The 12,843-nt window shown below is 44.5% G+C and overlaps 1 protein-coding gene across 2 annotated transcripts in view; it reads right to left on the bottom strand.

Annotated features, from left to right (window-relative positions):
• TPR10 (ankyrin repeat family protein) overlaps window positions 1-12,843 on the bottom strand; it is a 141,917-nt gene that overhangs the window by 54,721 nt on the left and 74,353 nt on the right. For both annotated transcript variants that reach the window (XM_087397305.1, XM_087397306.1), the window contains exons 7-8: window positions 11,673-11,801; window positions 11,398-11,550 (exon numbers count right to left, since the gene is read on the bottom strand). In XM_087397305.1, the coding sequence (XP_087253431.1) occupies window positions 11,398-11,550; window positions 11,673-11,801 (282 nt within the window). The remainder of the gene's footprint in view (window positions 1-11,397; window positions 11,551-11,672; window positions 11,802-12,843) is intronic.

Raw genomic sequence — 12,843 nt, 5'->3', positions numbered from 1 at the left:
TTCCTCAGCATAATCCTGTTCTTGAAAGGAAGAACAGACCCACTATGGAGATAGCAGCCAGATGCATGCTTAAGGCCAAGTCCTTGCCCAATAAAATTTTGGCTTGATGCAGTGATGTGTGCCAACTATGTGCTGAATAGATCACCTACAAGGGCATTGAGGACTGTTACACCTTATGAAGCATGGAAAGGCAAGAAGCCTTCACTTATACACATGAGAGTTTTTGGGTCTCTTGCATATGTTCATGTACCATCTTAGCTGAGACATAAGCTTGATGATAAGGCAATCAAATGCATATTTATTGGTTACAGCTAGGAGAGCAGAGGGTATCGGTTATACCAACCAAATACTGGGAAGATTATTGTCAGTAGAGATGTAATCTTTGCTGATGAACATTCGGCTTCTCCTCTTGTGGACTGCAAAGCTAAGCCAAAAGTTGACATGTTTGATGCCTTTGACTCTTGGTTACCTCTGCTTCCCTCAGAGGGGGACTTTGACCAGCAAGATGAGCCTCCTGCAGGCCCTCCAACAAGCAATGATCAGCCAGCACCCCATGCTGATTTGCAGGTTCCTCTTCCAGCACAAAATGATCCCACTATTCATGATGCAGTGATTAAAGAAAGAGTTGTCAATAGACAGCAAAGGCAAGTTCCTAGTTGGCTTCTTGACACATTGAGGGACAGCAAACAAGATCAACCTCTTGCCGCCCGGACAAGATCAGGGAATAGACAGATGCATGGTCACTTTCTTGAGTTTGCACTCCTTACTACAGCTTGCAATGAAGAGCCTTTGTGACATAAAGATGCTTTGATGCAATGAGAGCTGAGCCACAATCTATTGCCAAAAATGACACATGGGAATTAGTAGATCTCCCTCCCGGCAAGCATGCCATTGGTACCCGGTGGGTCTACAAATTAAAAAGGAAATCTGATGGCAGCATAGATCGACACCGTTTTGTTGCAAAAGGGTTATGCCCAACAACAAGGCATTGACTTTGAGGAGACCTTTGCTCCCACTTCTAGGATTACTACTATTAGATGTGTCATTGCCATTGCAGCCCATCACCATTGGCAAGTGCACCAGCTTGACATCAAGACTGCCTTTCTTCATGGGGATCTGCAGGAAGAAGTTCATGTGACACAACCTCCTGGCTTTGAGGTTGTTGGCTCTGAAAACAAGGTATGCCGGCTGAGAAAAGCCCTTTATGGTTTGAAGCAGGCACCCAGGGCATGGTATGCTAAAATTCATGCACTTACTATCCCTTGGTTTTCAGAATAGCCCCACACAGCCCACTCTTTATGTCCGTGGGAGTGGATCTGATTTTTTAGTGCTGATTTTATATGTGGATGACATGCTGATCACGGGCCCTGATACTCAGCATATTGCAGCTTTCAAGGCTGATTTGCAGCAAGCTTTTGAAATATCAGACATGGAACAGCTGCACTATTATTTGGGCATTCAGTTTGCTCATGTTGAGGGGGGTATCATGATGTCACAGTCCAAGTATATTGGACAGCTCCTTGATCGTTTTCAATTTGAGGATTGCAAGCCAATCTCTACTCCAGTGGACCCTGGCTTCAAATTTTCAGCTCATGATGGGAGCCCACCATGTGATATCACTCTTTACTAGCAAGCTGTTGGATGTCTCATTTACTTATGCTACACCAGACCTAACTTACAATATGCAGTATCCCAGCTCAGCAAGTTCATGCACATGCCCAGTTCACAGCATTGGCAGGCAGTGAAGAGAGTCTTCAGATATCTCAGAGGCACTCAGGATTTAGCCCTCTTCTATGGTGATCAGGGTTCACTTACCATGCATGCTTACACGGATAGTGACTGGGCAAGTTGTTCCGACCAGAGTGTCACATACCGGCAATCGTTTTTTGCTTGGCAGTTCATGTATCTCTTGGCTCAGCAAGAAGCAACCAACAGTTGCCACATCCAACTGTGAGGCTGAGTACAAGGCAGCCTTCACCGCTGCAGTAGAGTGTGTCTGGCTTCGACAGTAACTTACAGATCTTGGTACTCGCCAGACATCCTCCACTATAATCTACACTGACAGCCAGAGTGCTTTGGCCATTGTGCGTAATCCAGTGTTTCATGCACGTACCAAGCACATTGAAGTTCACTATCATTATGTTCGAGAGCGGTTGTCAACAGGAGACATAGAGTTGTCCTACCTTCCCACATAGGACAACATAGCAGATATGTTTACAAAGGCACTTCCTCGTCCCAAGTTCGAAATCTTCGACAGGCTTTACACTTGGTTCCCTTTGTTACATGATCTAGCATACCTTGTACATTCATAGGTGGCTATATCCTTTTGGATGAACATGTGCCACCATGACCAAAAAATACCTGGTATTATGAGACGTTTCCAGAATCCTTCAGCCCATACCATGGAGGGGGGTTTGTAGGCCATCTTCTCTCAGTCGTATTGATGCCCTCTAGGCCCTGGTATGTGCCATGTAGCTTTAATTATTGGCACTTAGGTCACCTAGTACTTTTAGTGTCTTATGACACCTAGTACTAGTGGTACCACTAGGACACTAGGTCCTAGGGTTCTCTTTTATAGTACTTTATACTTTCATTTTCATTCTTCTAGTTGATGTGACGGCTTCCACTTCTTACTCCACTTTTGTGCATCCTTCTGCTTCCGTGACCCTACATAAAGTGCTGTTGCACCTCAAAGTGCTTGTTAAAGCATAAAATACAAGATTCTGGCCAATTTAATGCTTTGATTATTGGTCTAAAATGGAGTTGGATCTTTTTAAATAAGCCCAATATCATTTAAGATCCTCCTCAACCTAAGCCTCACAGGCTACATTAGTGGATGCGACCTAGGAGTCGTTGCTTTAAGGCTAACGTAACGACTTGCTGCTTTAAGACCAAAGACCGTAGTAGCCTGGCAGAGTGACCAACACATGCACCTGAGGTCTGGTAGAGTGTTAGGATTTGAACCAGAGCCGGAGGACACTACCTCTAATAATATCTAACCCGCCCAACAAACACCACAGTGTCAATCCCTTCCGAGACCTCGATCCGAAGTTCATACTCAGTGCACAATGCCTTTCACACAGACACCTTGAGCTCGAGGATGTAATGAACTTCGATGCAAAAGCGGGTAAAACCCTCCTGGGGCCCCCATGGCTCTTAATTCCAGCTTAGTCAAACCCCAATCTCTCACACCATCAACCACAGCCTTACAGCTTAGGGAATCGCTATCTAACTTTATGGGAGGGGTCTATTCAGCGTTTGTGGAGGATAAATCAATAGTCTTTTGCTTCTTATTTCTCCATGTTATCAGGCCAAGTCCAATGTTGAAGCAATACCCAGCAGCAGACCTTTTATCATCTGAGCATCTTGCACAATCACTATTCGTAAACAGGCCAGATCCTATGTTGAAGCAATACCCAAAAGTAGACCTTTTGTCATCTGAGCATCTTGCACAATCACTATTCGTAAACACTGGCAGTTTTAGATCACTGTTTCTTTTGTACTCTAATCCATAAGTCAAAGCTCCCTTGACATACCTGCAAGCCATATATCAGGATATTGCACTACCTAGATAGGCTATGTCCGATCTAGTGGTGATCAAATATATCATGCTACCTAAAGTTGCCAATCCTCCATTTTGAACTGCTTGAGAATTTCAACCACATATTTGGTTTGTGATATGAGCGTTTTTATCTTCGTCTCTCCAGACCTCAATTCTCGAACAATAATTAATATAGCCAAGGTCTTTCATATCGAATGTTCTGTTCAAGTCCTGTTTGACCTATTTCATTAGCTCCTCATTATTACCCGCCGTTGATGACAATGTCATCAACATATTAGACAATGAGAGCTACATTGCCTTTGTTATCATGCTTTGTATATAGATTATAAACTAATGAACTCAGTACATTCTTAAACATTGTTGAATATAGAGTAGGTTCAACACATTTTTTATTATTGTTGAATAATTAGCTCAATTTTACAGATGTTTTGTGCCTTTTTTTTTTTTTAAAGGATGCAAAATAGAATCATCAGCCTTGAGCTGAATGTAAACTATGACACGATTGAATATTGTTGCATAAAATAGAGTACATTCCTTACTGCAATACTTAATGCACCAGTCCAGTGGTTTCTATAATGTGTGCATGATTGTTTACATCCATTTGAGAGCCTACTACCCTTCTTTCCTCCAAGCACAAGTTGCACTTGAAATTTAATAGCTCTATTTAAATGAGAGTAGACAAATGCATGTGTAATCTTATGTGACACTCTATATAAGTGGACTTTCTTCAATGTTTTTTCTTACCAAATACCTCCAACTACTACATTCCAATTCTCATAGGTTGGTCCCTGATGATCTTGAAATGTTTCCTCAACCTATATTTAGGTTTGCTATACTCAACACAAAGTATGGGTCATCTTCTTCATTCTCTTCAAAGGTAGCAAGAACTATGACGTTATCCCCCTCTTCCAGTGCATCAGTGAAATCATCAAAGTCCTTACCAAACTATAGTTCACTCCAAACCCACATGTCTAGTCCATGTAGACCACCTCTCTCATATCACCATTTAGAAAAATGATTTTAACATCCATTTGATAAAGAGGCCAGCCATAAGGAGTGGCAAGGGGTACTATCAATCTAATACTATCGTGTTTGATTATTGGCACAAAGGTATCATCATAGTGAATACCTTCCTTCTACGCATAACCCTTTGGAAACAGCCTAGCTTTATAATTTTCCCACACTTCCATCACTCTTCATTTTAATCCGGTAGACCCATTTTGTTACTAATGGAAGTCTTTCCAAATGGTAGATCTACTAACTCCCAAGTTTTATTTTGTATGATACTATCATACTCCTCTTTCATGGCTTCCTAACACTTGAGATTAATCTTGTCATTCTCATATCTCTCAGGCTCAACTATATCTTTCATAATTAATGCATGACTCACATTGAGCTTATTAGGTGCCCTTCGAACCCTCGTAGATCTTCTGATTCCTTCCTCATACATAAATACATATATACATATACATATGTGTATATATATACACCTATATATATGCATATATATATACCTATATATATGTATATATAGATACATATATATAGGTATATGTGAGGGTTCATCAATTGGTGTTTCTACCAAGTGTAATCTAGGAACCTACTCAGGGATTCAAAGGCCCCTATTCTAGATGTATCAAAATTAGCTAAGAAGAGAGATGGGCTATGAGGCCTCTTTGTAATACAATTTGCAATACAAACATCTATTTTTGATCATCTTCCCATTCATCTTTTCTCATGGATAAATGTCTTGTAGGTAAATTCCATGCAATATTTAAAGCATATTCCATCCATTTTATGGTTGTTACCATTGCATCCACTATTTTAAAATTCAACTTAAGGCATTATGATGTAAATTCCAAGTCAATAAGATGCTTTCAGCAAGTTTTGGACACTTTAATGATCATTTCTGGCAAATCCATGAGGAATTTGATCGTGGCACACAAGGCAAAAGGTGATCAGGATGGCGTGCTCTACTCGAAAACACTAAGCCCGCCACAGTGCAAATTTGGGCATTTGGACACCCTCCAAATTGCCCAAATTCGTGCCATGGTCGGGTTTATGTGTTTTTAGGTAGTATACATCATCCTAATCAACTTTGCATTTTGTGGCACGGTCAAAGTCCTTGTAGATTTATTAGAAATTACACTGCCATGGTGAAATTCCTTCATGTGCCCCTTCAAAACCGATTCATTGTAATGGGAAAGCATGAAATGCATCATATTCAACATAGAAAACATTAAGAAATAAATATTTACAATATGATCTTTCAAAAAAACAAACTGTTTGTATTAAAAGAAGTTTCTTGTAAGGGCAACATATACGAAAATGTTCCTCTAAAGGGCAAGAGCAAGATCTTGAAGAAATTCTATGGCCTAAGGCTGGGCTCAGAGCGAAGCCAATTTACAAGAGCCAAACCCTTGTTGATAATTGCACCTTTTAAGATGGTTTCATAAAACCATCTCGGTGTAATTCTTGACTCAGGTCAGTGTCTAATGAAGCAACAAATGGTTCAATCTCTCTGTCTACCACTTGCTCAATGATAGGATAGAACGGCGTATCTTGTTATGAAGTATAATTAAAGATTATATCTCTACTAGTGATGATATTGCATGCTCCAAACCTTCTAGGCCTTGTGATCGTGAATATAGCCAACAAATACTTTTAGCTATTGACATCAGGGATACGAGCATAAGTAGTGCAACTAAATATCCTGTGGTGATTTACTCTAGACTTTAAAGGCCTCTTCAGGAGTTTTGTTTAGTATGGCTTTCGTAGCACTCTAATCATGAAGATATGTAGCATTTAGTGCTTCAGCCTGCAAGTAATTTGGTATATTATGGGCTTTCAACATACTCTTGGTTTTCTCACCTAGAGTACAATTCTTGCATACAGCAACAACATTTTATTGGTGGGTATAGTAGAGTGTTGTCTTGCAATGCCCTTCTCTTTACTGATTTCAATAAATTCTGGTGACTTATATTCTCCCCCTTTATCTGAACTGATAGCCTTAACACACCTGCCAGTTTGGTTTTCAATGGCTCTCAAACTTCTCCTTCACGAAGTACACCCATGTCTTCCTAGAATAGCCATCTATGAAAGGCTTAACACACTTTGGTTTTCAATTCCTTAAAGTACATAAGGCTCTCAAACTTCTCCTTCAGGAAGTACACCCATGTCTTCCTAGAATAGTTATCTATGAATGTAGTTCCCCACAGAGAATCAAGTACTACGGCTGACTACGCGCACAGTCATGAAGGCCATGCACATTCCAGCTCACTGCGGTCAAACTCATGGGAAAGGGGCGGCACTAATCAAGGCTCGCCTGTGCGTGGGAGCCTGCTCTAAGAAACTTGACTTCAATGACTTCGTCGGAGGTTTGGAGGGAGAGTAATCCGTGTCCGTGCGCCGACAGACTAGAGTCGCCACTGGCTCAATCCCTACCCTGCGCGCCCAGTACTGCTGAAGAGGTTGGCGCACTGGTAAAGGGTCCAGTAGTGAGGCTGTGAGAGAACCGTCTCCATTGGCAGACGGATCACTACTATAATCAGACCTAACCATGGCTTCGCTGGAGAGAAGCCAAGCAGGAAGTACACAGAACCTCCGTGAGCGAGCCAAAGGTACATGCCCTGAGGTCCCATCCACTCGTCCATCATCTGGTATATCTGGTGCTCCATCATCACGTCGAGGAGCTCTGGTGTCCACTTCTCTACCTATGCGGAGGTAAAATGAAGGATCCGAACCGAGTAGTGCATGATCCTACAGCACTAATGCCCCCTTTATGAGGCTGCACGACTAGGACGGTTAACTCCAGGGGCATGGGGTAAGAATCCGGAATCTCCAAATAGTTCCATGGTCCCAACTGCCAAAACTCTCAAGGTAACGGCCTCCCAGCACGCATGCAAAGGCCCACGGACTCATCGCTCTGACCCCGCTCCTCAGAGCTGTGGGAAGAGGATGCTGAGTCCTGGCTGCCTAGGGCATTGACCTACTGTTGAGGAGAGGTCAACAAAGGAATCTTTGCCTTGCCCTTGCTCGCGGAAGCGGGGTCATTTGCAACGCTTGGCGAGGTGCTTGAGGAAGACGTTGCAACTAACGGAGGGGCATGGGAGGGGACCAGAGGGGAAGGGCGGGTAGCAAGGCTAATCACCCGGGAAGGAGTAGGCCAAGGCAACACGGGTGGGGGAGGCTCGGGAGGGGGCTGCGAAGAGGAAGCTGGTTGGGTCCACTAGAAGGGGAGAAGAAGGCTGAGTGGAGTCTGCTATCGTCCCCTGGAAAGGGTGCTGCAGTGGCGGCGCCTGCGTCCTCTAAGGCTCCTCCTCCAAGCTCGAAGGGAGGTAGGCCCGAGAGGTTGTGGGCCCTGGTGCTCTGGGAGTCTCTGACATTGGCTCTAGCTGCGGTGGGGGTTTTTGCGGTGGACACATAGTCTCTCCTCTAGAGGAGCCTGAGGGATGTCTTGAGGTCGCTGTCTCCCTCTCCGGATCACGTGATACCTGTGGACGTGATACCTGTGGACCTCCAATCGGATCTCCCTGTGACTGCGTAAATGTCTATGCTCGCCTCTTATGGTTGGCACGATATCGTTGATTCTTTTTGGCCCCCTTACTCCTCTTCTTTGCCCCCACCTTAGTCCATCTACCCTCCAAAGGTTCTACCCTGGGGGTTTGCGACTCTGGCTGCTGTCTCTAAGAATCCTGCTGTGTCTAGCTAGGTGGCCTCTGAGTCCCCTCCCCTCTAATGTCGCTATGTTGTCCCTGAGCCTCCTGGAGGAGGGATGAGTCCGGTGCTAGCCACGTGTGCAATCGCAAGCAAGAAGCCCCATCTGCCTACACCTCAAACACTAGCTTGGTAAGCCTGAAACCTCCAGGTGCTGACGAAGAGTACCCCCTCCAAAGTCTCCAGGAGAATCACGTCTGGGAGGGTATCCGGGCTCTCCACCACGAGTCTGAGTCGAGGAACCCAATCATCTATCACCATTGCCGTCTCTGACTCTATTGGGTACTCCAAAACTGTGCCAAACGCTCGTCCAATGGAAGAAAGGATGGACCTCTATTCCCTTGGAAGTCTCGGGAAGCGGAGCGTCACTGGAAAGCAAGGAACATGGTGAGTCCAGTCCATGTCCTCCACCGTGAAGCCATGATACCAAGGGATGAGGTAAACCAAGTGGGGTCCCAGGAGGATAGGGCTACGCTCCACGAGAGTCAGAGCGGTATTCGGGGAGCCTAGCTAGAGGAGGAAAACTCCGCGTCCATAGATAGTGACCTCCTGAATGTGGTCACCATCTAGTGCCACGTTGGCCTGAATCTGCCTCCTCGAGGGAGTGAGGCCTACTATCCTGCCTATAACAGCCCTGTCTTATAAGAGATTAACTGCCTGCTATACCTGCTACTTATCCACTGGTGACAAAAGAACTTTGACAGCTGGGGGAGTCAAGGGTGCTGCCATAGAGCCCCTCTGGCTAGACCAAAGGTCACCACCAAGGTCCCAGTCACCAGCTTCAAGCAATAAACTGCACCACTTGCAAAAGGTGGGAAAGAAAGAGAAGAAGAAAGAAGCAAAAGGTGCCCGAAATATGAAGGCCACCAAGAAACCAGCCCAGCCACAATGAAGGAAGTGTCTATGAATCATCGAATGGTACTTCCAAGTTTGCCCGCCCTTGAGGAGAGCTAGTGGATCACCAAAGGAGGTGGCTAGGTCGGCTGATCACTCACTACCAGCCCAAAGACCAAGGGCTGGCTGAAAGAAGCAGAGTTGACGCCCAATGAGCCGCCTATACACCGTTCTTCAAGGCAGGCTACTCGAGAAGGCTGCCAATCTGCCTGGGATCGCCCAAAACCGAGGAGAGAGGGGGTCACCTAATCGCGTCCCCTCACCTTGCTGCCACTGAAATAACCTTCCCATACGGTGGGCTGGGCAAGTGGAAAAGCACCTGGAGCAAGGGCTGGTCATGGGCGACGTGCTGGAGAAGGGCTAGCATCAATGGCGGGCTAGGTGGATGCAAAGGGCCAGGCCTATACCACCAGCTGCTGGCCCTTTGAGTGGGAACAAGGAAGCGCCAACAGCTCGCAGCTATGCTTGGCTGGAGACCCCGCGGGCGGCTAGGAGCTGCCGTGCAGCTCAGAAGAGGCGCGAACGACCGGAGGGGGTGTCGCGAAGCAACGCGCCCACAGTGCTATCTCATGGACTACGCCGCACCTACGTTGTGCGCTGGAGGTCTGGGAGCGGAGGAGAAGGTCAGAGGAGGAGGGAGAGAGAGGGGGGGGGGGTCGAGGGTGCAGCTCGCAGGTAGAGGCGTTTTTTCCACACGATCCAGTCAAGTACCGAGGAGCTGAGATTGCTTCATGAACAAGTGACATCCTCACAAACACGATGCCATGCACAATTCATGCAAGACAATGATGCCACCATGCAAGCTGTTTTGGGACCACATGTCAATACATTTTCAAATCAGATTTTGCCTAAGATTAGTATGAGCATGCGCTCCGAAGCATGAGAAAGCCACACTCGAGCTTCCAAATCTTCTATCTTTCATACTGGCTTGCAATTTTATTTCTCTAATTTCATGCTCAAGCTGAAATGGCCCGATTTCCTAAAGTAAATTACTAACTAACAAAAAAAACAGTCATCCTTTTCTAAAATTTGAAGGTTAATCCTTTCTTTCAAACGAAGAAATATGCTTCGTGTCCCATGCTTTTTGAGGGGCCTCTAGATCTGCTTCTCATAGGTATTTAACCCGACAGTAACTCAGATCTAGCTCCCCATGGCAGCCCGAACGTCAAGGCTGCAGCAACAACCCATGTTGCAATCACTCTCTTCAAAAATCCAACATCACTCTAGAGCCTCTTGTAGCATACCTACACCTTTCTCCACTATTATTTTGGATCATCATGGATATCCTAATTTCATTTATTATGATCACATGTTTACTGACCACACGTGTGAGTTTTCTTTGTGTGAGTTCTTATGATATGACATCACACCCCAGCCAGTTATCGTCTACAAAACTTGCCTGCATGGTTCAAAGCTCTTACCATGGTTGACCATCATGTATGCATACTATCTTCAATATAGCTTATGTCACCTTCAACGTAACCACCACATTATTTACAGTGCGAGCACATGACACCTTCAGTGAGTCCATGACACCTTCAGGGTGTCTATGTCACGTCCAGTGTGATTCTATCACCTTCAGTGTGATTTGTCATGTTCAGTATGACTTTACCATCTTCAGTAGGTTTAACTTTTCCCTCTCTAGTACGGTCTTGTTTACATCACCTACAGTTTGGTGATGGATCCATGATAGTCACATCCAGTGACAAGATGTTGGAAGCTAGTGCATGAGGTGGACCTCACACTAGCGGAGTTACGAGTCGTTTGACTATTTCCTACCGGATCATCCTCCACCTGATATTAAGTTATCAACACTCCATACAAGATTGACGATGCTTCACACATCCACATGGGTTTTCTAAAACTTGATGGGTCTCCAGTACCCATGGTTTAGTTTGCATGTCTACAACATTTCGACATCTTTAGAATAACCCCTGTCAAGACAGGAAAAGAGAATGGAACATACTGACATAACATCTGCCATAATACCATAAGACCAGGAGACCAGTACCCCATACTAGTCATATATTGTATTAATGAACTGTATATGCAAAAGTTCTAGGTCTCTATGCAGAATTTCAAAGCTTTTTTACAAAAACGAAAAAGGGTTTAACAGATTGTGCGACACATTCTCCAAAGACTACAAAACATTAAAGCATAATGAACACAAAAGCAGTTCAGAACTCAGTACTCCCAGAACAATAGAGCACAATATAGGATAGGACCTGCTCTTGTACTCCAAACTTCTCTGCATATGTTAGGACTCCAGAAACAGACCAGTCATCTATTCGTGGATCGGGACTAGTAACAGGAAGTAGGAGATTTACAATCCTGTGGTTGCCCTTCGCGGCAGCAGCCAGCAAGGGTTTAATGCCATCCTGCACAATTTCAAATTAGTGTACCGTGCACAAGAAGCAGCTCATTCCGAACCAAAGACTCTGAATCGCTTCATCAATTTGCTGAGAAAAAGCTTAGCATCATATAAATCATGAAGAAATACCTCATCGACAGCATTTGGATCAGCCCCTGCTTGCAAAAGGGAAATAAGCATACTCTCATTCCCGTTATCTGCAGCAACATGAAGTGGTGTTACTCCACCACCAGCACTCACATTTACATTTGCACCTTTCTACACCACGACCCCCCCCCCAAACCACCACAAACAGAATCAGTACAGGTTCACAATCTGCTGTTTATACTCATAGCCATCTATGAAAACCAATACACACACGTGGCAACATGAGTAAACAGGCCATCTTTCCTTCGAATACTTTTTGAACAAGCATAATCAAAGATGTCATACACTTGCCTCTGTCCAACCTGCTGAGATTCAAGTCACGATTTTAGAAAATACCCTGTTTTAAGGACTATTACAAACCAGTGTTGCACCATCGTCTAGATGTACAAGTTTGAAAGTTATGATGACAGATAGATTACATGCCTCCCAATGGAATGTTGTTAACTTTATGCAGTAATCGTGCTACTCATCCTGGAAGAGCTATTGCATGGCATCTAGCGTGCATTTAGCATTGGACCTTGCAAAACCATGATGATTTAAAGACACAGTTCCATTACATCAAGTCCCATGTAGAGAGTTCCATTATCAAAAAACTACTGTCAAAACTCTATGACACTTCTCCATATCTATGACACTTTGCTGGTGACTTTGATCAACGTTGACCCTTCTCTTAGGATAATCTTGGGGTTTCTTTCACCTTTCCTGCCCTATTTGAAATCTTCCCTAACACTTTCTATTGGATGCAATATATCACGTATAAACATTCAAAGCCTAATTTTCTTTTTTTATCACGGGCATAGGCACATATTTTTCCTCCCAGCCAACCTCGATGGTAGCAAGCTCACACAATCTCATCTTACGTGAAAGCTCCTGCTTGCCCAATCCCAACGAGCCCCAATTCCCTAGATAGATCTAGTATGCCACATGTCTACATTTTAGGGTACCTCCTAAATGCATCATTTATCCCTCTCTTGGGATATCATTGAAATCACTTGCCCCTTGGCACATTTAATGCATTTAGACCCCTTAGCCTTAGATCCACATAGCCTAGTGCCATATCACCCTCACCAAGGACCTTCACCTTGATTCCTTTTTTATCATTTACGTACTACCTTGCCATTTCTGGATGCCAGGTCATCCTTTTCCGGATGCC

This window comes from Dipteris shenzhenensis, chromosome 26 (genome assembly GCF_047967505.1).
Source record: "Dipteris shenzhenensis isolate YYH24624 ecotype China chromosome 26, Dip_SZ_1.0, whole genome shotgun sequence".
NCBI lineage: Eukaryota > Viridiplantae > Streptophyta > Polypodiopsida > Gleicheniales > Dipteridaceae > Dipteris > Dipteris shenzhenensis.
Note: the sequence above shows the minus strand (reverse complement) of the source record. Positions and strands in the feature narration are given on the sequence as shown.